Raw genomic sequence first — 26,284 nt, 5'->3', positions numbered from 1 at the left:
GAAACTTAGTGGCAATGTGACCTTATAATCTGACACCTCACATGAACATATGACCTCTGACTTTTTTTCTCACATGTGTCAACACCTTGCTGTCTGAAGCTTTGCAGAGCCTGAGGGTGACATCACCATTACGGAAGAAGATTATTAGCACCTCTGAGCCAAAATTCAAACTTCTGCATGTAATGAATAAAAATGACGGGGAGGGAGGGGTCAATAAAATTACCCTTTAAATCTTTCTTGCAGAGTAGGACAAGAGACAATATCACAGGACACATGTTAACACTTCAGAAGGTAGCTTCCACACATGGGGAAAAACTAGATTGAAATATATCCAACAAAAAATCAAGGATGTTGGATGAAGAGTGACTTGGAAATTGAGGTGGCCAAAATCAAATTAGTCATGGGGATTGGAGGGTGGGGGGCGTAGGTAGGCAGGTAAAGAGATTGGTTGGTTGTAAAGAGGGAGGGAGGGGCCAACCTGCTATGTAATTGGTCCCTCGTTCCGATTAAAATAATTCCAGGGTAGGAATAAAATAATCGAGACATACAAAAAACAGCTGGAAGAAATGTGAAAACCATAAGAATGACAGAAGGGCAACAAACACTAAAATGGAGAAAATCGGACAAGAAAACCACAGAGAGATGCAAGAAACAGGTAGAAGACATCAAAACAAGAGAGCAGCTTATCATGGCGGCTGACCATGAGAATAAAAAGGAGAAGCCAGCCACCTGCAACACATTAAAACCTCCACCCTCTAAGCACTTGGCTGGAGGACACAGTGCAACAAAGGACAAGCGCTAAAACTTAGATCAAATGATAAAATCTACCCTCACGAATGAAACGTAAAACTAAAGCTGCTGTTGAGGCATTGTTGCCCAACACCAATGGTAGGGTGCTGGAAAAGTTAAAAGTCTGCTGCACAGTGGCTAAAAGTGGGCAGTCCAGTAAGAGCTGGATGACTGTCATTTCTGTGCCACAGCGACAACGAGGTGGGTCCTCGCAAAGCAGGACATAATCATGTGTTAGCCACGTATGGCCAATGCAGAGCTGACCAGAGGACAACTGATTCCCTGAGAGAGGACCGCTTGGAAGACTTCCACACATTCGTAGTATCCTTAATGACAGTTTGTGGCGTGCACTGTTATGCCACTCTGCCTCCCAAAGCCAAAAAACTCTGTGGCATAAGACAAAAGGCAGGTCAGTTTCAGAGATGCCCATCTCTAGAAGCAGTTTCCGCATAGCCTGTTTTGCTAGCCTGTCGGCAAGTTCGTTACCTGGGATTCCAATGTGTCCTGGGGACCACACAAATACGGGACCGTTCCTGGGCTAAATGGGTGCTATCAAAAGATGGCAAGCGTAGCACTGCTCAATAGCTTGTAAACTGCTTAAGGAGTCAGTACACAGGAGAAATTATCTGCCAGGGCATGAGTGGATGTGGTCAAGAGCACGAGATGTGGCCGCCAGCTCTGCACTGAAAATACTGCAGCCATCTGGCAAGGAGTGCTGTTCAATATGTCTTCCATGGACATATGCAAAGCCTACATGACCATCAGCTATCGAGCCATCAGTGTGAACCACTTCATGGCCACGGTACATGTCGAAAATCGAGAAGAAGTGATAGCGGAGAGCCACAGGATTAACGAACTCCTTAGGGCCATGTGAAAGGTCCAGAAGAATCTGCAGCCTAGGTGTATACCATGGAGGTGTGCGTGAATGGACCTTGAGGAGAGGTGGTAATGGGAAGGACTCCAGTTCAGACACAATGGAGGGACGCAAAACGCGATCCTAAGCCCTGACTGGGCCACTGATGCGGGAGATGAACTGCCATGGTTGGGAAAAGGAGATGGTAATTTGGATGCACAGGAGAATATATGCAACATAACTGGCAAGTAGTTTTGCACACTAGACTCGTTGTAAAAGCTCCTGTCATAGGCGAATGCCACAGTGGTGCACTAGGTAGAGTAAACGCAATGCTGAGGGTGTCGCTGAACCGTAAACCAGACCTCATAGTCGCGGCAAGATTGAACAAGGGCTTTGTAGAGCTGCAGCAGTGTAGAGTGATCTCCATCCCGGTTGGTGTTGCTCAGGCAGTGGAGAGCACTGAGATGCTGCTAGCACTTCCCCTTATGCTGATGAAGGTGAGGTAGCCAAGTCAGTTGGGTGTTAAAAACAGTCCTAATAATCAATATGACTCCACTACAGTGAGTGGATCATCATTAGGGTAAAGTTCTGGTTCTCGATGAATGGTGTGATGCCAACAGAAATGCACGACATACGACTTCGCGCCTAAAACTGGAAGCCTTGGGTAGAGCTCATGACTACACCTTGTGAATGGCTCCCTGTAGGCACTGCTCAGCAACACCAGTACTGGAGGAGCAGTACAAAATGCAGAAGTCATCCGCATACAAAGAAGGTGAAACTGACTGCCCTACAGCTGCTGATAGACCATTAATAGCCACTAAAAAGAGAGACACACTCAATACAGAGCCCTGCTGAATGACGGTCTCCTGAATACGGGGGGAATTATGGGAGGCACTCACTTGGAAATGGAAAGTACGGAGCGGCAGGAAGTTTTGGATGAAAATCAGGAGCGAGCCCTGGAGACACCGCTCACCAGATGTTGGCGTCTGGAAAACAATGGTCGGATGGCAGACTTCAGGGACACAAGATTACCAGTGGTAGAGCGACCCTGGCAGAAGCCGCCATGACTTGGATCCAGTAGGCCACAACCGCCGACACACTATATGTTTCAGCAGCTTACAAAGAAAGTTGGTGAGGCCAATGGGCCAGTAGCTATCCACATTCCACATCAGGTTTTGACTGGGTTTGAGCACTGGAATAATGGTGCTCTCCTGCCATTGTGATGGAAAGACACCATCACACCCGATCCAGTTCAAGGTGACTAGGAGATATTGCTGGTAGTCAGATGAGAGATGGTTAATCATCTGACTGTGGATCTGATCTGGCCCAAGAGCTGTGTCGGGGCAACGTGCAAGGGCACTGAGGAGTTCCCACTCTGTAAATGGGGCGTTATAGGGGTCACTGTGGCGTCTAGTGAACAAGAGGACTTTCCTTCCGATCCACCATTTGAGGATGCGAAACGCTGGGGGGTAGTTCTCTGATGCAGAGGCTTGAGCACGGTGCTCAGCAAAGTGCTAAGCAATCACATTTGTGTCAGTAGATAACATGCCATTGATGTTAATGCCAGGAACTCCTGTTGGGGTCTGCTACCCAAAATGACGTCAGATCCTTGTCCAGACTTGGGACAGTGACGAATTGCACCCAATCGTCGACACTCTCCTCTCCCAACACTCCTGTTTTCATTGTTTTATAAGCTGGTGAATGCAGACACACAGCTGCTTAAAGCCTATTAGATGCTCTAGGGAAGGGTGCTTCTAATATCACTGTAGAGCTCATGGAAGCTATTTATTTTCCTCAGCACCTTCTGGCAACCAGCAAGGGACTGTCTTTCGCATTGGGCACCCTAAAGAATGAGGGATCACGTTTTCTGTTGCAGAAACGATCATTGTAGTGACCTGCTCAACTGCAACATTGAGGGCACAATGTGAGGGAGATTCAGCGGTGACATCAGAGGTGAAAGCACCCATTCTGCCTTGTTTACAGCCTATCTGGGTAGGCGTCAGTGGGCATGATGCCGGGGCAGTGACAAGAAGATGGTGAAGTGGTCACTACCACACAGGTCGTCATGCGCTCTCCAGTGGATAGAAGGGAGACAGATGAGACTGCAAACGGAGAGATGAATGGCTGAATATGTGCCATGTGCATCTCTGAAATGTGTGTATTTAATAAGCAGAGGTTGAGTTGTGACAAATTTTCGACCTCCCTACTTCAGCCAGTAAGTATGGTGCCACCCCAGACAGTTATTTCCTGCGTTGTCGTTATCCTGACAGTCACAGATTCAAGAGGGGTTTGAAGGGGCACAGGTTCACTAAACACTGAATAGAGCACACAGATGCAAACTACACCTGACATTCTATTATAGTCAGTACAGTTCCTGTAATATCCCTTACAGCCGCAGAGGGCAGGGGTCTACATTGCTGGGAATCAGGTTTCCTGGAGGGCAATGCAGAAAGCAAGTGTAAAGCTTAACAATTTCCACAGCTCAGCCAGGTGGTGGAAAAAACCGCCGCAATTCCACTGGAGTATTACATGATAGTGAGACTGGGAAGGCCTGAAATACTCAATGAGGCAGTCTACAACTCAGGATCACCTGCTGCCACCAGATGAGTACCTGTGCGATCGACATCCATTGTTTCTGAGGGCCCAGAGAAGTCTAGGTCTTCAGCAAACACCAGAATCTCCACCTAATCCGCAGAGACAGAGCTTGTAGGTAGTGGTGGTGGTGTAGGTGCCACCACAGTGCATTGGTTCTTGGGGGTCTTTTTCCTTTTAGGTCTCCCTTGCTGCTCCTTAGGTTTGTTTGGCTGGGAGAGCTTCACTGATTCAGTCTCAGGGACTAAGGAGGACTGTGAGGCCCTATGATCAGCTACCTGTGATTGCTTCAGCAACTGGCGGGTGTCAGCTTTGCCACTAGTAGGAACCTGGGAAGGGAGTGACACAAGGGATCCCTTCCTGATGAGAGGAGCCGAAGAAGACTTGCACTTCTCTGGCTGAGAAGTGGGAATTGATGTCCCCAATGGTGTGTGTGTGTGGGGGGGGGGGGGGGGGTGTTGCTCCTGAAGTAGGTTGTGCAGGAGCAACGGGGAGGGAAGTGCCCCCCATCATCAAGGAGGCAGGTGGAGTCTCACGGCTCTGAGAGTCAACTGTATGCAACAGGACAGAAGATGGTACAACCGTTGTCATAGCGGCGGTGTAGGTTGAGGTCATATGCACACGATGTAGCCTCTCATATTCTCTTAGCCTCAGTGTAGGTCAGTCAGTCCAGGGTCTTGTATTGCATTATTTTTCTTTCTTTCTGGAGAATCCTGCAGTCTGGCAAGCAAGGTGAATGGTACTCTCTGCAGTTGATACAGATGGGAGATGGGGCACAGGGAGTATTGTTATGTGAAGGACATCCACAATCCCAACAGGTAACGCTGGAAGTACAGCGAGAAGACATATGGCCGAACTCCCAGCACTTAAAGCACCACATCAGAGGAGGGATATATGGCTTTACATCACAGTGGTAGACCATCACCTTGACATTTCTGAGTAATGTGTCACCCTCGAAGGCCAAGATGAAGGCACCGCTGGCAACCTGATTATCCCTCACACCACAGTGGTCACGCTGGATGAAACGGGCACCTCACCACTCTAAATTGGCGTGCAGCTCAACGCCAGACTGCAAAAGAAGGTGCTTGTGGAATACGATACTGTGAACCATATTTCAGCTCTTATGGAGCGTGATGGAAACAGAAACATCCACCAGCTTGTCACAGGTGAGTAGTGCCTGTGACTGGGCAGAGAGTTCTGTTTTGATCAAGATCAACCCAGACCGCATTTTGGACAAGCCCTCCACCTCCCCAAACTTGTCCTCTAAATGCTACACAAAAAACTGAGGTTTTATTGACAAGAAAAGTTCCCCATTAACTCTTGTATATACAAAGTACAGTGGTGACTAAGCTTCGCTGCCATCCTTAGCCTGGCGTTCCTCTCATGATGTGACCAGATCGGGGGTCACACAGTGACTGACTGATGATTAACTCTGAAAGATACTGATTGGTTGTATGTGAAAGAGATGCTATGACCAATTTCAGTGGTCAAAGAGTACATTAATGAAGGTAGTCATTACAGAGCACTTTGTATCAAGGGCAAAAAGTATGTTCAGCTTGTGAACTGTTCGACGCTTTTAACATCTTGAGGAAAAAGGAGAGGATTGTTATGGCATATTGTCCCTTGTAGTGACCTGAGGATCTCCTTTAAGCCTCAGAATGGTAACAGATAAGAAATAATGAGAAATAAAGCAAAGTTGGGCCTACCAACGATCTCCCGCAATGTGTTAATAGTGCCAACTAGAGCAAACTGTGGTTGTTTATGAGAATGGAAGACCTTGAACTGGTGTTTTATCTCGCACTAAGCTAAATGAAGAAACTGACTACAAAAATGTCTACCATTATCCTTCCTCAGCAATGCAGTTATGTGGAAAGAAGGCTTAATTTTCATACTGTACTATTTATTTTCTTTTCACCAATTACATTTGCTATCAATGAGTAATGAGTAATTTAATGATGATCTGTTCCTTGATCATCCTCCAAATGGTTCCTTCTCTGTTACTGAATACTTCTTAACACATTGTTCAATCAGTTCAAGAGATATTTAGTATGAATACGTTGCGGCTACTGCAAACAGTAATCATAACTGAAAAAGTTTGTGTGTGGTATAAAATTAAATGTACTTAATTGTCATCCATAGTACGTGTAGAAATATATGCTTTGTAATACTGGGATGATCTGTAATCAGTTTAATAATGAAGCACAAATGACACCGCAGACAGGAACAGATTAATTACTCAATGACCAATTATTTACATGGTACCTGCTTTAATATTCCTCAATTCTGGTTGAATCGGGGAATTATAATACTACAGTTTCTTTATTTTAAGGAGCTATCAATGTGAACAGCATCTTATTGGAAAAGAGAGGCCCTTGTACACCAAACAACACACCATAAGCAAGTTAAAAAAAACTAATGGCTACATAAACCCACAGTTCACTGATAATACTGATTACACAGACCAACAAAACATAGAAGAAGCTAAATAATATACTTGTATAAAAACCCAAATGAAAACCTGGGTTTGATTTCATTGACCAGGAAGTATTTCACTGGAAAATATTTGACACTCTCAAAAGCTTTCCTGAATGAGTGTTTTACTTTTATAAAACAAGATCTTCCTACTGTATTTTGCAACTGACTTTATTTTCTCATCTTTTACTTAAATATTTTTAATCTCACATCTGTACAGACAGCATACAATACAATACAATAAAATACAACCAACACTTCACATTCCACTGCATACCTGTTCCTTAAGCACATCTTTCTCCTCTCGGGCCAGTTTATGAAGCTGGTTGGATTTTATACGCTCTGTCATGAGTTTGAAGTTAGCATCATCCTTCTCCCTCAACTGTTGTATCAGTCTTGAATTTTGCTCCTGCATATCTTCAAATGCCTGGCCTGTCACTTCCATCTCATTCAACAGTGCTTCTTCTTCCTGTAATACAAAACAGAAGCTAATTCAGATCATTTTGTACTTACTGGAAAAAAATATGTAAAAAAAAAACAATTTATATTTAACAATACAAGTAGTAGCAGCAGGCGTTGGGGCATCTAAAATGGCAGCCATTAATTAAGCTTTTAATTTCGTGTTGTGATGAATAACAATGTTAGGATGACTTTTATTCACCACCACCATCACCACCACCACCTCATAATGTGCACAAATACAACATGAAAATGGTATTGAGCAAATCTCATGCACAAACTATTATTTGACAATGTGAACTGTAGGCTCAGTTGTAGTGTGAACTATCTTGCCCACAAGTAGATAATTTCAGTTCAATAGGTGGTCCTTGCATCACAATGAAGACACAGTGACCATAAAAAAGTCTTCATGGACAGACACAATAGCATGCCATTACTTAATGTCAATGACAAGAAAAAAGGTATGCCAGTGGCAATGGAGGAGACGAAATGCAACAGCAGAAGTCGGAGATGAAATGCAACAGCAGAAGACAAGAATCAATGGTATGAAAATTCAAGATTCTGAGGTGAGTGGGATTCAAGTGCAAAAACCTGAGAGGGGGGAAGGAAGATAGGAGGGAGGGAGAGAGAGAGAGAGAGAGAGAGAGAGAGAGAGAGAGAGAGAGAGAGAGAGAGAGAGAGAGAAAAGGCAAATTGCTCATAATAAATATTCCATTGCTGATATGGATGTGTGTGTTTTTAACATTAGTTTCCTTGATATTATGAAAGCTACAAGGAAACACCAATTTCAAGAAAATTTCACTGCTTTTGCCACAATGAGCTAGACTTCATGGATAGCAAACAAATGTAATAGGAAACTGTTCTATATATTGGATTTGGTTTTAAACAGTGCTACAATAAATAAATGAATGACGCCAGAAAAATTGCAAAAAGAACCTATTTCACATACTTTTTATGAAAACGATAAAGATAGTTTAATAAGTCACGGATGCAAAATACTAACGGGGAAGATCAGTTTGGATTCCGTAGAAATATTGGAACACGTGAGGCAATATTGACCCTACGACTAATCTTGGAAGCTAGATCAAGGAAAAACAAACCTACGCTTCTAGCATTTGTAGACTTAGAGAAAGCTTTTGACAATGTTGACTGGAATTCTCTCTTTCAAATTCTGAAGGTGGCAGGGGTAAAATACAGGGAGCGAAAGGCTATTTACAATTTGTACAGAAACGAGATGGCAGTTATAAGAGTCGAGGTGCATGAAAGAGAAGCATTGGTTGGGAAGGGAGTGAGAGAGGGTTGTAGCCTATCCCCGATGTTATTCAATCTGTATATTGAGCAAGCAGTGAGGGAAACAAAAGAAAAATTTGGAGTGGGTATTAAAATCCATGGAGAAGAAATAAAAACTTTGAGGTTCGCCGATGACATTGTAATTCTGTCAGAGACAGCAAAGGACTTGGAAGAGCAGCTGAACGGAATGGACAGTGTCATGAAAGGAGGATATAAGATGAAAATCAACAAAAACAAAATGAGGATAATGGAATGTAGTCGATTTAACTCGGGTGATGAGGGAATCGGATTAGGAAATGAGACACTTAAAGTAGTAAAGGAGTTTTGCTATTTGGGGAGAAAAATAACTGATGATGGTCGAAGTAGAGGGGATATAAAATGTAGACAGGCAATGGCAAGGATAGCGTTTCTGAAGAAGAGAAATTTGTTAACATCGAGTATAGATTTAAGTACCAGAAAGTCGTTTCTGAAAGTATTTGTATGGAGTGTAGCCATGTATGGAACTGAAACATGGATGATAACTAGTTTGGACAAGAAGAGAATAGAAGCTTTCTAAATGTGGTGATACAGAAGAATGCTGAAGATTAGATGGGTAGATCATATAACTAATGAGGAGGCATTGAATAGGATTGGGGAGAAGAGAAGTTTGTGGCACAACTTGACTAGAAGAAGGGATCAGTTGATAGGACATGTTCTGAGGCATCAAGGGATCACCAATTTAGTACTGGAGGGCAGCTTGGAGGGTAAAAATCGTAGAGGGAGACCAAGAGATGAATACACTAAACAGATACAGAAGGATGTAGGTTGCAGTGGGTACTGGGAGATGAAGAAGCTTGCACAGGATAGCATAGCATGGAGAGCTGCATCAAACCAGTCTCAGGACTGAAGACCACAACAACAACAACAACAACAACAACACTAGAGGGGGAGAAACAGTGCTCAACCCATAGTGTCAGTGAATATTTAATTATTGTGAATACTGGTTATACAATGGGTTTCAATTCTGAGTTCATAATACACATGTGATTCAGATATGGATGCCAATGACTATGACTATGACAATTTTGTATGGACCTTTGTTCGGTTGAAATTCCATGTCAGAAGTAGAAGAATGAATCACCTACTTCTAGTTTGCTAAAAGCTGACTCAGCCCTGGCCTACCAGTAATCAAACACATTATAAGCCAGTCTTCTCCCATTTCTTCCACTTATACGATTATATCACTGAATGATTTAATCAAGAAAACTAATAAATTAGGAGACAGTATTTCCAGCCAGCACATATCTTCAAGTGGCAAAATATGTAGTACTGCAAACAAACACACACACACACACACACACACACACACACACACACACACAAAAGATAGTTCCTTCTCATCACATGATCAGAGTCATATGACCTTCCTTTTCAGCCTTCATCAACCTATCCCTCTCTCCATCCCAAGTAAGTAATTATTAGTTCCAAAAGCTAGGATAGTGTGTCCCTTTAATTTTCCTGTGTTTGTTGGCACTACTGCACATTTCAGCTCCTTAAATCTAGTACTGACTCGCAATTCTGTTCTTAATTTATCAATAAAATTTTAGAAGGGAACAAATATTTTATCCTCCACTTGCTGCCACACCATCTGGAGGTGTCCCTCCCAACATGGTTTAAGCCTTATGCTTGACACCATGGCAGTGTTTTGCGGATTTAGGCAGCTACTCAGTTGACCTTATGATCAGATATTTTAACCAAAAGAAAATGTGAGGAAGTTACTATGAATCAAACTCAGAGACTCTACATCAGAAACAACCTATGGTATGGTAATCACCAAAATTGTAAGTATATCTGTCTACATGGATTTAAGTCGAGCCAGGACTGTTATCTGCAACTCAAACGGCACTAAATAGATTGACAAACACATCACTATGGAAGGTAATTATACAGATATTGCTTGTGGAATGTTGTGAGAAACTGAGATGAAGTAAATTTGTCAGAATGCTTGAGAGCATATACTGTTACTATCCCTCTCCATTTCCTCTAGCAAAAAATACAACATCGCTTCCACCCTAACAGAGTCTTCATTTCAGTTAACTCAGTCACACAAAGCCACTTTTGCATTCTATCAACAACTTATAATTTCCTTTTTATATCTCCCAACATTAAATCCTACCTCACATATTAGAAAGGACGATCTCACACAGCACAAACTGTACAAAAAAAAAAAAAAAAAAAAAAAAAAAAAATTAAAACAGTTGCCTTTAAAAATGAAACGCGTAATATGAAAGTCATAACTTAAAGAAGGGATTTCACTGATGAACAGCAGTGCAGTAAATAGTAGGCAAAGTAGGTGTTTAAAAGTGTTCTGTATTTCTGAAGCACAAACTTATTCGCACTGGGAAGGAAATCAACTATAATCTGTTAATGCCTTATTTATAGCCTCACAGAATATCCAAAAGTCAGATGATAAATGAGGCTCAGGAGTAACAACAGTCAACAAAATCCCACCATGTAGAAAAGAGGAAACTTGTTCACTGTTCGTATTTTTTTATTCATACATCAAGGAGGGCTATAAGAAACACTAATTTTAATAATTTTTTTGTTCTCATGGTAAAGATAGTATTTATCATGAAGTTGTGCAGCAGGTATCTACACAGTAAAGTAGTCCTGAATCACCTCTTCAAATGGGTCCATCTTCACTACTTCCATTGAGATCTTCTTTTACTTCAACTTTAAAATTTTTCTTTCACATGAAATTAGTCTACTGAGTCATTTGATGTGTGTGCTAACTATAATCAGGAACTGTTTCTGAACTTGGAACATTTAAATGGAACAAGCGGCCTTGTTATGAAGAAATGGCAATTTGGCCATTCAGTCACTGAAAAATGGAATGCAATGACAAGCTTCAACTAACTACTTCACTTATTAGTATACTCACTTTAAATTTTATAATTTTTAATGATTAACACTGAAGTACCATTTCTCTATTTGTTTATAAGCACAGGCTAAAAACAACAACAACTACTACTACTACTACAACTACTACTGAATAAAATAATCTTAGTTCTCAAGCTGCATCAATTTGTATAAAATACTCTAGCTATCTCTGCCACAGTCATATAGCCACTGGCTGACAGGACTGGCACAGTGTTCCACTCACACAGGCACAATCACAGCATATGGCAAAATCATATAGGGCTGAAATGAAATGTACAGAAGGTGAGTTTGGCAGTTCATGGTACCTCTGAATGATCTCAAGAGGTGCAAGAGGTCAGTGCCACATTTGAAACTGCCACTGCCACTTCCCTACAAGCATCAAGCACAAGTCTTTGCTTTTTTTCACATCCAAAGCCTGTCCCCACACACTACCAGGTGTGTGCCCCTGGTCTTTGTTAAAACTGTTGCTATTTATTCTAATCTCAGCCATATACTGTATAATGGAATTCCAATATGTTGATGCCTGAGCCACGACTTTGGTCTTTTCAAATCGTATTTTTAGTCCATTTTCCAATACTCATCTATGGCCGGCTTGTCAAAATCCCTTTGTTCAATATTCCACTTGTGCTCAGCACAATACTTCATAACTGTGCGAACTGTTTGACCTATAAAGACGCTGTCAGGTTTGTGAGGGGTACCATTAGCATCAGGCATATGAAGAACTATGTTGTCTTTAACAGAGTTCAGCATCTCATACCTTAGGGGTGGGCTGGAACATTGTTCTCAGTTCACATTGCCAGGACAAGGAGGTAATTTTTGCTTTGCTGTAGTTAAGTGCCAGATTCAAAATGCTGCACTGTACTGACTTTTGAAGACAACTAATCATGGCACAGTGAGACAGCTGACCTGACTGACAAGGAGCTTGATCTTGTTGTCAGGAACCCATTTGAGAGTCATCAATTTTTTGATATTGTTAGCAGAATAGAGAGATGCATTCGGCTTCTATTGCACAGTGCAGCTGAGGATGTTAGGCTGACCACCAGCCCCCAAAAGATAAGCCACTGAAATCTAGTATTAACTAGGCAGAATGATGCGCCTTATGATTCCTACGTGAGAATGAGGACTGGGCAGTTTTGAGAGCTGACATAGGAAATGCCACCTAGATTCTTAACACTGAAGACTACCACCTGAAGGAGCTGCATTTATTAGAAGATGACACATACTGGAATGTTAATCACAACCCAATATACGCAATCATCAGAACAAGCGAAGTTATTAAAGGACTCTGGTTTACCAGATGAAATGGTGAAGAAACTGATGCCTTGTGCCCCCAGACCTCCCAGGCTTTATAGATTGCCGAAGACACACAAGCAAAATGTCTCTCTTAGGCCCAGTTAGTGCAATCATTTTGTCCGTATGCAGACTAGTAGGGTATTAGCACCAAAACTGGAACACTATGAACTCCAGTTTGTAAAGCTGCAGATACTTGTTGAAACACTCAAGAAAATGAAAATAGGCTGAGAAAACACAATAGTTAGTCTAGATTTTTGTTGTTGTTGTTGTTGTTGTTGTGGTCTTCAGTCCAGAGACTGGTTTGATGCAGCTCTCCATGCTACTCTATCCTGTGAAAGCTTCATCATCTCCCAAAACCCACTGCAACCCACATCCTTCTGAATCTGCTTAGTGTAGTCATCTCTTGGTCTCCTTCTACGATTTTTACCCTCTACGCTGCCCTCCAATACTAAATTGGTGATCCCTTGATGCCTCAGAACATGTCCTACCAACCGATCCCGTCTTCTGGTCAAGTTGTGCCACAAACTTCTCTTCTCCCCAATCCTATTCAATACTTCCTCATTAGTTATGTGATCTACCCATCTAATCTTCAGCATTCTTCTGTAGCACCACATTTCGAAAGCTTCTATTCTCTTCTTGTCCAAACTATTTATCGCCCATGTTTCAATTCCATACATGGCTACACTCCACACAAATACTTTCAGAAACGACTTTCTGGTACTTAAATCTATACTCGATGTTAACAAATTTCTCTTCTTCAGAAACGCTTTCCTTGTCATAGCCAATCTACATTTTATATCCTCTCTACTTCAACCATCATCAGTTATTTTTCTCCCCAAATAGCAAAACTCCTTTACTACTTTAAGTGTCTCATTTCCTAATCCGATTCCCTCATCACCCGAGTTAACTCGACTACATTCCATTATCCTCGTTTTGTTTTTGTTGATGTTCATCTTATACCCTCCTTTCAAGACGCTGTCCATTCCGTTCAACTGCTCTCCCAAGTCCTTTGCTGTCTCTGTCAGAATTACGATGTCATCGGCGAACCTCAAAGTTTTTATTTCTTCTCCATGGATTTTAATACCTACTCTGAATTTTTCTTTTGTTTCCTTTACTGCTTGCTCAATATACAGATTGAATAACATCGGGGATTGGCTACAACCCTCTCTCACTCCCTTCCCAACCACTGCTTTCCTTTCATGTCCCTCGACTCTTATAACTGCCATCTGGTTTCTGTACAAATTGTAAATAGCGTTTCGCTCCCTATATTTTACCCCTGTCGCCTTCAGAATTTGAAAGAGAGTATTCCAGTCAACATTGTCAAAAGCTTTCTCTAAGTCTACAAATGCTAGAAATGTAGGTTTGCCCTTCATTAATCTAGCTTCTAACATAAGTCGTAGGGTCAGTATTGCCTCACGTGTTCCCACATTTCTACGGAATCCAAACTGATCTTCCCCGAGGTTGGCTTCTACTACTTTTTCCATTCGTCTGTAAAGAATTCGTATTAGTATTTTGCAGCTGTGACTTATTAAACTGATAGTTCGGTAATTTTCACATCTGTCAACACCTGCTTTGTTTGGGATTGGAATTATTATATTCTTCTTGAAGTCTGAGGGTATTTCGCTTGCCTCATACATCTTGCTCACCAGATGGTAGAGTTTTGTCACACTGGCTCTCCCAAGGCTGTCAGTAGTTATAATAGAATGTTGTCTACTCCTGGGGCCTTGTTTCGACTCAGGTCTTTCAGTGCTCTGTCAAACTCTTCACGCAATATCGTATCTCCCATTTCATCTTCATCTACATCTTCTTCCATTTCCATAATATTGTCCTCAAGAACATCGCCCTTGTACAGACCCTCTATATACTCCTTCCACCTTTCTGCTTTCCCTTCTTTGCTTAGAACTGGGTTTCCATCTGAGCTCTTGATGTTCATACAAGTGGTTCTCTTATCTCCAAAGGTCTCTTTAATTTTTCTGTAGGCAGTATCTGTCTTACCCCTAGTGAGATAAGCCTCTACATCCCTACATTTGTCCTCTAGCCATCCCTGCTTAGCCATTTTGCACTTCCTGTCGATCTCATTTTTGAGACGTCTATATTCCTTTTTGCCTGCTTCATTTACTGCATTTTTATATTTTCTCCTTTCATCAATTAAATTCAATATTTCTTCAGTTACCCATGGATTTCTACTAGCCCTCGTCTTTGTACCTACTTGATCCTCTGCTGCCTTCACTACTTCATCCCTCAGAGCCACCCATTCTTCTTCTACTGTATTTCTTTCCCCCATTCCTGTCAATTGTTCCCTTATGCTCTCCCTGAAACTCTGTACAACCTCTGGTTTAGTCAGTTTATCCAGGTCCCATCTCCTTTAATTGCCTCCTTTTTGCAGTTCCTTCAGTTTCAATCTACAGGTCATAACCAATAGATTGTGGTCAGAGTCCACATCTGCCCCTGGAAATGTCTTACAATTTAAAACCTGGTTCCTAAATCTCTGTCTTACCATTATATAATCTATCTGATGCCTTTTAGTATCTCCAGGCTTCTTCCATGTATACAGCCTTCTTTTATGATTCTTGAACCAAGTGTTACCTATGATTAAGTTGTACTCTGTGAAAAATTCTACCAGGCAGCTTCCTCTTTCATTTCTTTGCTCCAGTCCATATTCACCTACTATGTTTCCTTCTCTCCCTTTTCCTACTACCGAATTCCAGTCACCCATGACTAGAAAATTTTCATCTCCCTTCACTATCTGAATAATTTCTTTTATTTGATCATACATTTCTTCAATTTCTTCGTCATCTGCAGAGCTAGTTGGCATATAAGCTTGTACTAGTGTAGTAGGTGTGGGCTTCGTATATCCTGGCCACAATAATTGCGATCACTATGCTGTTTGTAGTAGCTTACTCGCATTCCTATGTTCCTATTCATTATTAAACCTATTCCTGCATTACCCCTATTTACCGAGCGAGGTGGCGCAGTGGTTAGCGCACTGGACTCGCATTCGGGAGGACGACGGTTCAATCCCGTCTCCGGCCATCCTGATTTAGGTTTTCCGTGATTTCCCTATATCGTTTCAGGCAAATGCCGGGATGGTTCCTTTGAAAGGGCATGGCCGATTGCCTTCCCAATCCTTCCCTAACTCGAGCTTGCGCTCCGTCTCTAATGACTTTGTTGTCGACGGGACGTTAAACACTAACCACCACCACTACCATTATCCCTATTTGATTTTGTGTTTATAACCCTGTAGGCACCTGACCAGAAGTCTTGTTCCTCCTGCCACCGGACTTCACTAATTCCCACTATATCTAACTTTAATCTATCCATTTCCCTTTTTAAATTTTCTAACCTACCTGCCTGAATAAGGGATCTGACATTCCACGCTCCGATCTGTAGAACGCCAGTTTTCTTTCTCCTGATAACGACATCCTCTTGAGTAGTCCTCGCCTGGAGACCCAAATGGGGGACTATTTTACCTCCGGAATATTTTACCCAAGAGGACGCCATCATCATTTAATCATACAGTAAAGCTGCATGCCCTCGGGAAAAATCACGGCCGTAGTTTCCCCTTGCTTTCAGCCGTTCGCAGTACCAGCACAGCAAGGCCGTTTTGGTTATTGTTACAAGGCCAGATCAGACAATCATTCAGACTGTTGCCCCTGCAACTACTGAAAAGGCTGCTGCCCCACTTCAGGAACCACACGTTTGTCTGGCCTCTCAACAGATACCCCTCCGTTGTGGTTGCACCTACGGTACGGCTATCTGTATCGCTGAGGCACGCAAGCCTCCCCACCAACGGCAAGGTCCACGGTTCATGGGGGGAGGTAGATGTTTGTAATAATGTGCCAGTACAAGACTTGTTGGATCTTTTAGCCCAACAGTTTCCACCTGGAATTGGCAAGTTGCTCTGTCATGTTTTAATGACAATGAACTTTTTGTACCACAGTGAATATTATGACAGGATGGGTAATACAACAATGGAATCACCACTGTCTCCAGCACTCATAAAATTCTTTATAGAGTAGACTCTGAAGACTGCAGTGTTGCATCCATCTTACTTCCTAAGCTTCAAGACCCCTTCCTGATATGGCCTCACAGTGAAAATGCACTGCAGCAGTTTGTCGCTCACATGAAAGCGCCCATCTCAAAATTAAACTTACTACTGAGATCAAGATGGATAGCAAGCTACCATTCATGGCTGCTTTAGTTGAGAGGAAGGCAAGAGGCCAGCTTGGTCATTTAGTGTACAGGAAACCAATGCACACTGACTGACATACTTGAATGCCGATAGTTTGCACCACCCTGTACAAAAAAAGCCCTGGATCTGAACACATTAGTACACAGAGCAAAGATTATTTCTGATGATGACCATTTACAGTGTGTACTGCAGCATCTGAGACTTGTTCAGAGAAAATGGTTATAGCATGAGAGACATTACACAGACTTTCAGGTGCCACCAATGAAGGATGGCTTGTAAATTAGCAGAAGAGGCCAAGCCAGCTGATTTCCTGCCGGACTATGGGGCAAAGAGCAATAAGTTAGGATGTGTGGTGCAGTGACTGGACTGACACCAGTGTTACAGTCTGCTCCCAAGATATTTGATATGTTGCGCACGGCTAATGATGATATAGCTCTTTGTGTGCCAAATGTGAATGATGCCCCCCTTGTAAATGCAGCAGCGTCTATACAGGTCAAACAACTCACACAGGTGTGGAGTGTTGTACAGAGCACAAGCAGAATATTGAACAAAGGCAACTGGAAAAATTGGCCAACGCCGCATAATGCCTGGAAAACGGGCACAAAATAGAGTTTAAGAGGATGAGAGTCTCGGCTCTTGCATCACTGTACTGTTACTCTGTTGTATAGGAGGTAGCTGAGATCAGAAAATACAGCGACAGAGACTAGGGTGTGCACAATGAGTAACACCTGGGAGCGGGCTTTAGATATCGAAAGAAAGAAGAGACAGATGCTTGATGCGTGTAGAGAGGTGGGAGCGACAATTCAGAACATGGCGCCAATCCCTTGTGCCACTTTGTGTCACTGAATTCCGTGGCAGGCCAGAGCTGCTATCAGCTGCAAAACTCATCTTCCATTCCCACTTCGTTTTGGCCCTCTCTGACTGCTGCTAGATGCTGCAATCATGACTACATACGCAGCAAAATGTGCCAGCTCCGGAAGTTAGTGGTTTTTACTCCTGATGATGATGGCAGAGACTGCCATGGAAAGCTTCAGTAATTTATTCAAATAAACATGGCCTGAAAACTGAGAAGACTTTATTCAGATATGCCATGGCAAAAGATGCCGAGGATACTACTACTACTACTACTACTACTACTACTACTACTACTGCTCCTACTGCTACACCTTCTTCTTCTTACGAGAGTGGTTTGGAAAGTTCTCAGAATCACCACAAGAGGTCAGCACTAGCACAACGAATTGTTCACATGATATTCATTGGACTGTTGCCTGTAAACACAAGCCACGTCATTGCCCTTGGAAGAGAGCTGTGATGGTGATGTGGCTCTGTTGTCCCCATGTAGCGACTTGCAAAGATTCGAGCAACGATTAAGTACTTTATCGAGAAAGGAATGAAAGCAAAGGACATTAATGCAGGTTACCAGAATACACTGGGGGACACTGCTCCTTCATATTCAACTGTTGCCAAGTAAACCAACTAATTTAAATTTGGTTGGGAGAGCTTAGTTGATGATCCGCGCAGTGGTCAGCCAAGATGCGTCACTATTCCAGAAATCATTGCAAAAGTGCACATAATGGTCATGGAGGATCAGTGATTGAAAGTGCTTGAAATTGCTCATGCTTGCCAGATGTCATCTGAAAGGGTATATCACATTTTAACTGAAGAATTAAAAATGAAAAAATTATCTGCAAGATGGATGCCGCAGCTCTTTATGCTGGATCAAAACTGCATGAGGATGGACATATGAGAACAATGTTAGGCCCGTTTTTGGGAAAACAAACAATATTTTTTGCACCGGTTTGTGACCACAGATGAAACTTGTGTGCACTACTATACCTCAGAAGCAAACCAACAGTCAAAGCAGTGGAAACATGCTGATTCTCCACCACCAAAGAAAGCAAAGACAATTCCTTCGGTGGGAAAGGTCATGGCATCAGTGTTCTGGGATGTGATGAGGCTCTGTTTGTAGATTATCTCCCCACTGGGCAAACAATTACTGGAGAATGTTATGCTAACCTCCTGGACAAATTGCAACAAAAGGTATGCAAAAAAAGGCCAGGTTTAGCAAGGAAGAAAGTCATCTTCCATCAAGACAACAAGCTCCTGCACACATGTGCCACTGCAATAGCAAAAGTACACAAACTGAGGTATGAACTGTTGCCACATCTGCCTTATTCACCTGGTATGGCTCTGTCAGACTTCCATCTCTTCGCGAAGCTGAAAATTTTTCTTGGTGGATGAATATTCACTTCAAACAAAGAATTGATAGCCGGAGTTGACAACTATTTTGCAGGCCAGGAGGAAACTCATTTTCGAGATGGGATCAAGGCACTGGAACATCGTTGGACCAAGTGCATTAATCTACAAGGAGTCTAAATTGAAAATTAAAAAGTTTCAGTGATGTAAGTAATTTTTCTATTCTGTTCTGAGAACTTTTCAAGCCACCCTCGTAATTTCTCAATTCTGTGATTGGCTGACAATAATTCAAGTTCTTCATTAGTTGGTATTTCTTGCCAATCTCTGTCTTACCTACTTTGTAAAAATACTGAAGTAGTAATCTTCTTCCTGTGCTATTTTCTGTCATTTTTCACCTATGACATTTACTATGGAAGAGAAATGTGCAATTTTATGATCCTATATTCCCCCATAATCTTCCATATTTTTCTTTCTCTATTACCGAATACTTTCACTATTACCGAATACGTCTCAACTTGTCATTCTATCAGTTCATGCAATGCTAAGTATGAGTATGTTGTGACTAACGAAAATTATTTGCTGGATCATGATTAAAAGCCTATTTCCCGCTTTTAGCAATCAGTTACCTATACAAGTTCATTTCGAAGCCAGACTTAAACCTTCATACTCACTGATTTCTCCTGTTTGTGAAAAGCAGAAAATTCCAGTCCTGGTCTGACATAAATTTTCATTAGTATTGAAACATTCACTTCATTCTCAGTTCAGTATTTCTAACAGGTTGGTCCTCATTTCATTTCAAACTCACTTAATTCACTCTCATTATTTATTTGATTTGAGCAACACTAAACTGATAAATATCCCATGCAGCATGATAATCCATCGTCCTCCACTGACTTAGTTCCCACAGTGGTTCTATTCCCATATACCCTACAGGAGAACATCTGGTAGTAGTGTTTTTGAAATCATTGGTGGAAACAATTAGGGACAATGAAAGTTTCACCAGATTTGGAGTTTTGCTGGATTTTTCTGAAACACAAGATCCATGATTTCTTGGGCTGATGCACAAGTTCATAGTGTTTTCCATATCTTTGATAAACGCAACAGATATACATAATAGCAAGTTTAGTCATCAATAATATATTCTCCTTCACTGTTTACAACAGTCTGTCAATGCTGGGGTAACTTTCCGATTCTGCTACTGGAGAAATCATGTGGCTTTGAGGTGAAGAACTTATTGAGCCATGTTCAGAGCACATTTTCATCTGGGAAGGAAGTTCCTTGAAGGTTGTTCGATACAGATGGAAAAAGGTGGAGATCTGAGAGCACAAGATCAGGTGAATAAAGTGGTGCAGAATGATGTCCCAACCCAACACCTATGTAGTGATTATTGTCAGTCTAGCACAATGTGGGTGGGTGTTATCATGGAGTGGCATCACATCACGCAATCTCCCTGGTCATTGTTCTAGGATTGTGTCAGTAAGATGTCTCAGTTGTTGACAACAAATGTAAGCGGTGATGGTTACACCTCAGGGAAGCAATTTGTACTACACCACACTGTTGCTGTTCCACAAAACATCTTATGAGGATGCAGACATGACTTTGTAGTGGAGTTGCTGCTTTCTTTGGGCTCAACCATTACTTTCTTTTCTTATGTTAGCATAAAGACACCATCTCTCATCACCAATAAGTATACAGGACAGGAATGGTCAATGTTGTTCATGAGCAAATTGATGACGAGCAGGGAGAAATGCACATATGGCCTCACGCTGATTTTTGTTCTGTTTCATTTTTAGGATCAAAAAGACTAAGGTCACATTTGACCATGTCAGAACCTTAGAACACTAAGGCAAAAAAGTAGTTAAAAGCTATTACATGTTAAGCTCGATCAATGGTAGAAAAGAGGGCTAAGATCAAGGCCATCCTCTTGGTCAAAGGTCCACAAAATACACCGTAGAGACAACACAGATTCCGAACTAAAGATTAAATGTTCTTCACCTTATTGCTACGATGGATAAAAAGTAAAATGCGGGTCACAGTCTGCCCATTGTTTGTTAAAATGGATGATAACTCAAGATAGCCAACATACATAAGAATGCAAGTGGTTACAAATAGGGCATACAGTAAGGAAATGGCAAGCAGTCAAAGGTGATGACAATGAGGAGAAACTGGTGAGGGATCACCACTTAGCAAATGGTGATGGTTAAAACGACTGTGCCCAATACACAACCTGGCTAAAATGATCTTCTTGAGGTTAGAGGGCCGGGAGGTGGTCAGCCAAGCTGCTGGGAGAGGCGTAATTCCCCGGAGCTTGTTCCTGTTAAGGGAAGACCAGTGTTGATGCCAAAAAGACACTACCTGCTGACAGATGGCAACAAGGAGATCAGCAGAAGGAATGGAAGAACTAGCAAAAAAGAAGGTGGCTCCCTCAAGAGTGCACAAGTGGAAGCTTTCTTGGATTTGTTGCAGTAAGGGATGAACTGTGTACAGCACACACAGGCTCTGAAGGGCACTGAGAGAATGAGAGCAGATGACACAATTGAGAAGTCTGTGTTGCCATATGTACTGCATGAGCTAATACAGGGTGAAGAGCTCTGTTGTAAACACTGAGCAGTGTTCTGGAAGTTGATACCAAAAATCGTCAGTGCCAATAATGAACACACACATCTACCACCACAGACAGTCCAAGAGCCATAAGTGTACACAAAGGTACTATTGCTAAGTGCCATGCAAAGGTTGAAAAACTTACAGTGATACATCAAATCTGGAGAAGTTTCCTTAGCAAGTGAATAAAGTCCAAGGTGAACATGGGCTGCCATACAAAGTGAAGGTGGTGAAGGGTTCACACCAACCAGGGAAGTGGCAGGGAGCATGAAGTTAAGCAGCTGGAGCAATAGCCAAAAGTGAACTTCAGACAAACATCATGCGAATCTGCTGAGTAGAACAACATGCCAGTACGACAGCGGTAGTTCAGCATCATCTGCGTAGAGACTCTCAACTGGGTTAGTGTGAAAGACACCAGTGGCCAAATGGATTCAACGATGGTGGACTGTATTTAGATGGCGTCGGATGGGATGGACCTGCAGACGCATAAATGAAACTCTCATAGTCTAGGTGATACAAACGAAGGAAAGTGGCCTGACCTGCTCTCTAGGAACTACTGTTTAGGACACGTAGGACACTGAAGGACCGCATACAGCGCACGGCCAGGTAAGACATGTGGGAGGACCAAGGAAGTTTCCTATCAAGCATGAGCCTGAGGAATTTTATAGTTTCAGCGAATGGAAGAGCAACAGGCCCCCGATGTAAAGATGGTGGAAAAAGCCCATTGCACTGCCAGAAATTCATACGAACGTTTTGTCAGTGGAAAAGCTAAAGCAGTTGTTGATGCCCCATGAGTAAAGTTGATCGAGACATCACTGAAGATACTGCTCCAGTCTGTGGATAACTGCAATAGATCACAAAATTGTCAACAGAAAGAGAGATGTCTGGTGGGAGACAGGCCATAATAGGATTAATGGCCATTATGCTCAGGACGGAGCCCTGATGTATCCCATTTCCCTGGATAAAGGTGTCCAACAAGGCAGAACCCACATGGCCCATGAAAACTCTATCGTTTACAAATTCCTGAAGGAAAGTGGCCTCAGAAACCCATGTGTAGAGTGTACCAGTCTTCCACAGATTTTGTAGGCTTTCTCCAAATAAAAAAAAACACAGCCACAGTCTGGTATTTGCGCAGAAAACCATTCACAACATGGGTTGACAAAGTGACGAGATGGCCAACAGAAGAACGGCGCACTTGAGACTGCTGATTTTTGTGATTTTTGGTTTAGAGCATGCGATACCCATGATGGTGTAATGATCACAGTTCATACACCTGCCACTTCTTGAGTGCAGTGACATGTATAAATGCAAATTAATGCATTTAAATGATTTTCATCAAATCCCAAAGGTTTGGAAAGTAACTAAATATCAAAACCATCTTCCTCAAAATGAGGAAACTATTTTTGTGGCATGCTTTGCCCGATGGAATTATCCCCATACACAGCACAAAAGTTCCTGGCTGCTTCTGCACTGCTGTCACCCCTAGAATGAGTTCAAACAGAAGAATATGTCTGAAATTTTCTGATTTCTCCTCTTATCACTCCATCTTTTAGTGTACACAGCTCCACTCACTATTTCCAAATAGCAATTTCTAAACTCAAATAGCAACAATTAACTATAAAGAAAAAAGACAATCAATAAATAAACCCATAACAACATGCTACGGACTTGTGGACCAACCTAATACATTCAATAAAAACTAATACATCACCAATAAACCTCAGCATTTTTACTTTTTTTTCAGGTGGACTGTTGCTACGCATTTCTTTGCATTTATTTACTGCATGTTTAATGTAAATATTTGAAGTAATGGTGATTACAGGTATGTGCCCATCACTTAACTCAGTAATTTGGTCACAACTTAAGCTTCATTTGCGTATCACCATGAAGCGACATGAGAGACCAATATGATTTGAATTGCCATATAATGCAGAATCACCTCTGACTAAAGGGTGCAGAAGCCAATGCTCCACAAACATACTTTTGCCCACCACACATCACAGGGCGTAAAGATTAGGATGGGCACATGACTATGTCAATGGATGCACTAACCACTGAAACATGCTGCCCGAATTGATGAGTCTTAGTAGTCACTACTGATAGTAGGGCATCAGTAAACTGCATGAGGAGACTTGTGTGGCAGGCCAACAGGGCTACTAATTTCTTTGACCCTGTGTCTCCCTGGCGAATCATACAGGTCCACTTCTGGCACTCAGCATATGACCTGTAACTTCCGTAAGGTGATGCATCAATCTATCACCCTAAGTTGTGTCAGAAAGATTTGATGAGCACTCCTCAGTTATTACAATGCAAGTCTGGTTCCCCACATCATCTGACCCCAGTTCCATAAAGCATACATATCTGGTACACAACTGCCCCAAGATATTTTAATCTCTAACACAGATCCAAACAATCTCTGTGTGTTGTGGGTGGCAACTGAACAGTCATGGATCAGGCTGACTCCTCAATGTTTCCTCGACTTGAGGAGTCAACATCACCATGTGTCACTTCTGTCGTTACAGTGAAGGGAGAGCTAAAATCTACTAGATGTCTCATGTTGTATTCCCTTTGGAAAGCAAAATTTCAAATACTGCCAATAGATATTTAAGAAAGCTAACTCCTATTACTTTTAAGTATGTCTATTGGTAGCACGTGGAATTTTGCCTCCTGGGTGTCAGTGATGTCCCATAATCTTGTCTTGTAGTTTGAAAGAATTAATTATACCCGTAAAGTGGTTTCAATAGCAAGCTTCTCCAATAACACTAGTGTTTCAATCCTGTGTTACATTAGTGGCTATCAGGTCGTATTTACAGAAGGAAAAAAAAAAACAAAAAACACTAGAATTCAATTCTCACTGACTGCACTGATTTCCATCATCTTCACGGCCATCACCATATTATGGTTTGTTACAATGGGCTAATTATGGCTTCACACAGAAAAACTACTGAAATCCAGTGGCACAATCTTGGTGTTAATTTGAGAGTGGCATTTCTTTTAGATGAAGATATTAAATTTCAGGATGGCATTTTTTAGCTAAGATATTACAGAACTTCAGCTTCAACACTATTCTCTCTGTTATTTCAATCAGAGAAATGGTGAAATAAACAAACTGTGATGCCAATCAATAAGAACTGTGAGGTACATCATTGTGCTGAAAGACTTAACAAAACACCATCCAGTGAAAAATGAAGTAGAATGCTTAGGGATGGGAAAACTAGATCAAGGATGTCAGCCCTCAACACTACTGCTGCAATCGAGCCTGTGAAAAATAAAAAAACCATCAGAGTATCCGAGTTATCAAATCTTGTTTCAGACATCTGCTATTTCACATGTAAAAGTCATTACTACCTCCGAAAATTCCTTCAGTTCTTAATTTAGAAGGAGATAGCTTTAGCTACATAATTGTAGCATCCATGAAAGAATGAAATAAATGAGACACCACTGTGTTTTGAAAGATAAGCAGTAGGTCAGAGAACTCAGAAAGAAGTTTGATCAAGTCTTCTTTCTATCAAATAAAACTAGAACAAAAACTGAGAAGCCACTTTTGTGGCCAAAGAACCACAATAAATATGAACACAGAATTAATATGGAGTTAAAAACTGCTCTTCGAGAACACCTGAAAGGAGAAAAAGTTGGTGCTGAAATTTGACCTAAATGTGTGTGCAGTAGTGCTCATAAAAATTATAACATTAGTAATAAGTGTGACAAACACACTGATACGACAAAACATTATGACCACTGCCCGTTGCAACGTTGGATGCTGCCTAATGGTGTTGTGGGCATGTGATGCAGTAACGAAAGCATGTAAGTGAAGCTGACATGTACTTGTAGGAAAATCACCATTTTGGCATAAAAATCACTTTGTGGAAACACACAATGCAGGTATTTTGCATTCGTCTTGAAGAATCAGCAGCACCTTTGAATGTCTGAATACCATCATGAATAAGATATCAAGAAGTTATCAGAAATGCTTGCAGGCAAGTCCTCAGCAGCATCAGCTGCTCTTTCTTTCTGTATGACATACCGCCGATTCGCACAGTCATTATTGCCAAAGATGTCAGCAAAACCAATCATCCTGACAAGCTGACTGGCTGGCATCCGCCTGCAATGCTGTGTGTCGAACATTTTGCCAGTTTTCTTATTTCCCCCCCGTCTGACCTATTTTTAACGACGTTGTAGTTGATGTACTCATTAATATCTCTTTTGGAAGGAGCAAACCAGGTTATGTCACACAGTATTCTAGTGAAGATTTGGTAATGCAAATTTAGAATAAATAAAACATAAAAATTAATTGTTTGGTCAAGTGCCACCTGTGCCTTGCTCTTCCCAGATGATCGTTGCTGCACGGAATAATACTTAAGGCACCAACAGCTTCAGAGTTCGTCTTCTCGAAGTTTTGCTTTTGCAGTACATTATGCAATCTTTTTGTTGAGTCCTGTGCTTCGGTTTCCCGATTTTTTTTTTTTTAGTGCATTTTACTTCTCTTAACCATGAGACACCACTTGCCAAAAATTCCGCACTGCCATCTTTTGATCTACAGAGCTCGATGAAGGCATCTTGGTCATTCCTGAGCTCATGAAACGGCCAAATCTGTAGTTGTTTCCAGATATCTCCCACACAACGGTCTC

General features: G+C 41.8%; 1 protein-coding gene and 1 non-coding gene across 6 annotated transcripts in view; one reads left to right on the top strand and one right to left on the bottom strand.

Moving 5' to 3' along the window:
* LOC126272043 (E3 ubiquitin-protein ligase Bre1) overlaps positions 1–26,284 on the bottom strand; it is a 263,497-nt gene that overhangs the window by 17,711 nt on the left and 219,502 nt on the right. For all 5 annotated transcript variants that reach the window (XM_049974561.1, XM_049974569.1, XM_049974584.1 and 2 more), the window contains one exon: positions 6,984–7,175. In XM_049974561.1, coding sequence (XP_049830518.1) covers positions 6,984–7,175 — 192 coding nt within the window. The remainder of the gene's footprint in view (positions 1–6,983; positions 7,176–26,284) is intronic.
* On the top strand, positions 15,628–15,700 carry Trnaa-cgc (transfer RNA alanine (anticodon CGC)). The gene has a single exon. It is a non-coding gene; the product is annotated as a tRNA-Ala (tRNA).

The sequence above is a fragment of the Schistocerca gregaria genome, chromosome 1 (assembly GCF_023897955.1).
Source record: "Schistocerca gregaria isolate iqSchGreg1 chromosome 1, iqSchGreg1.2, whole genome shotgun sequence".
Classification (NCBI taxonomy): Eukaryota; Metazoa; Arthropoda; class Insecta; order Orthoptera; family Acrididae; genus Schistocerca; species Schistocerca gregaria.
The sequence above is the reverse complement of the archived record's forward strand: the minus strand, read 5'-3'. Positions and strand labels throughout refer to the sequence as shown.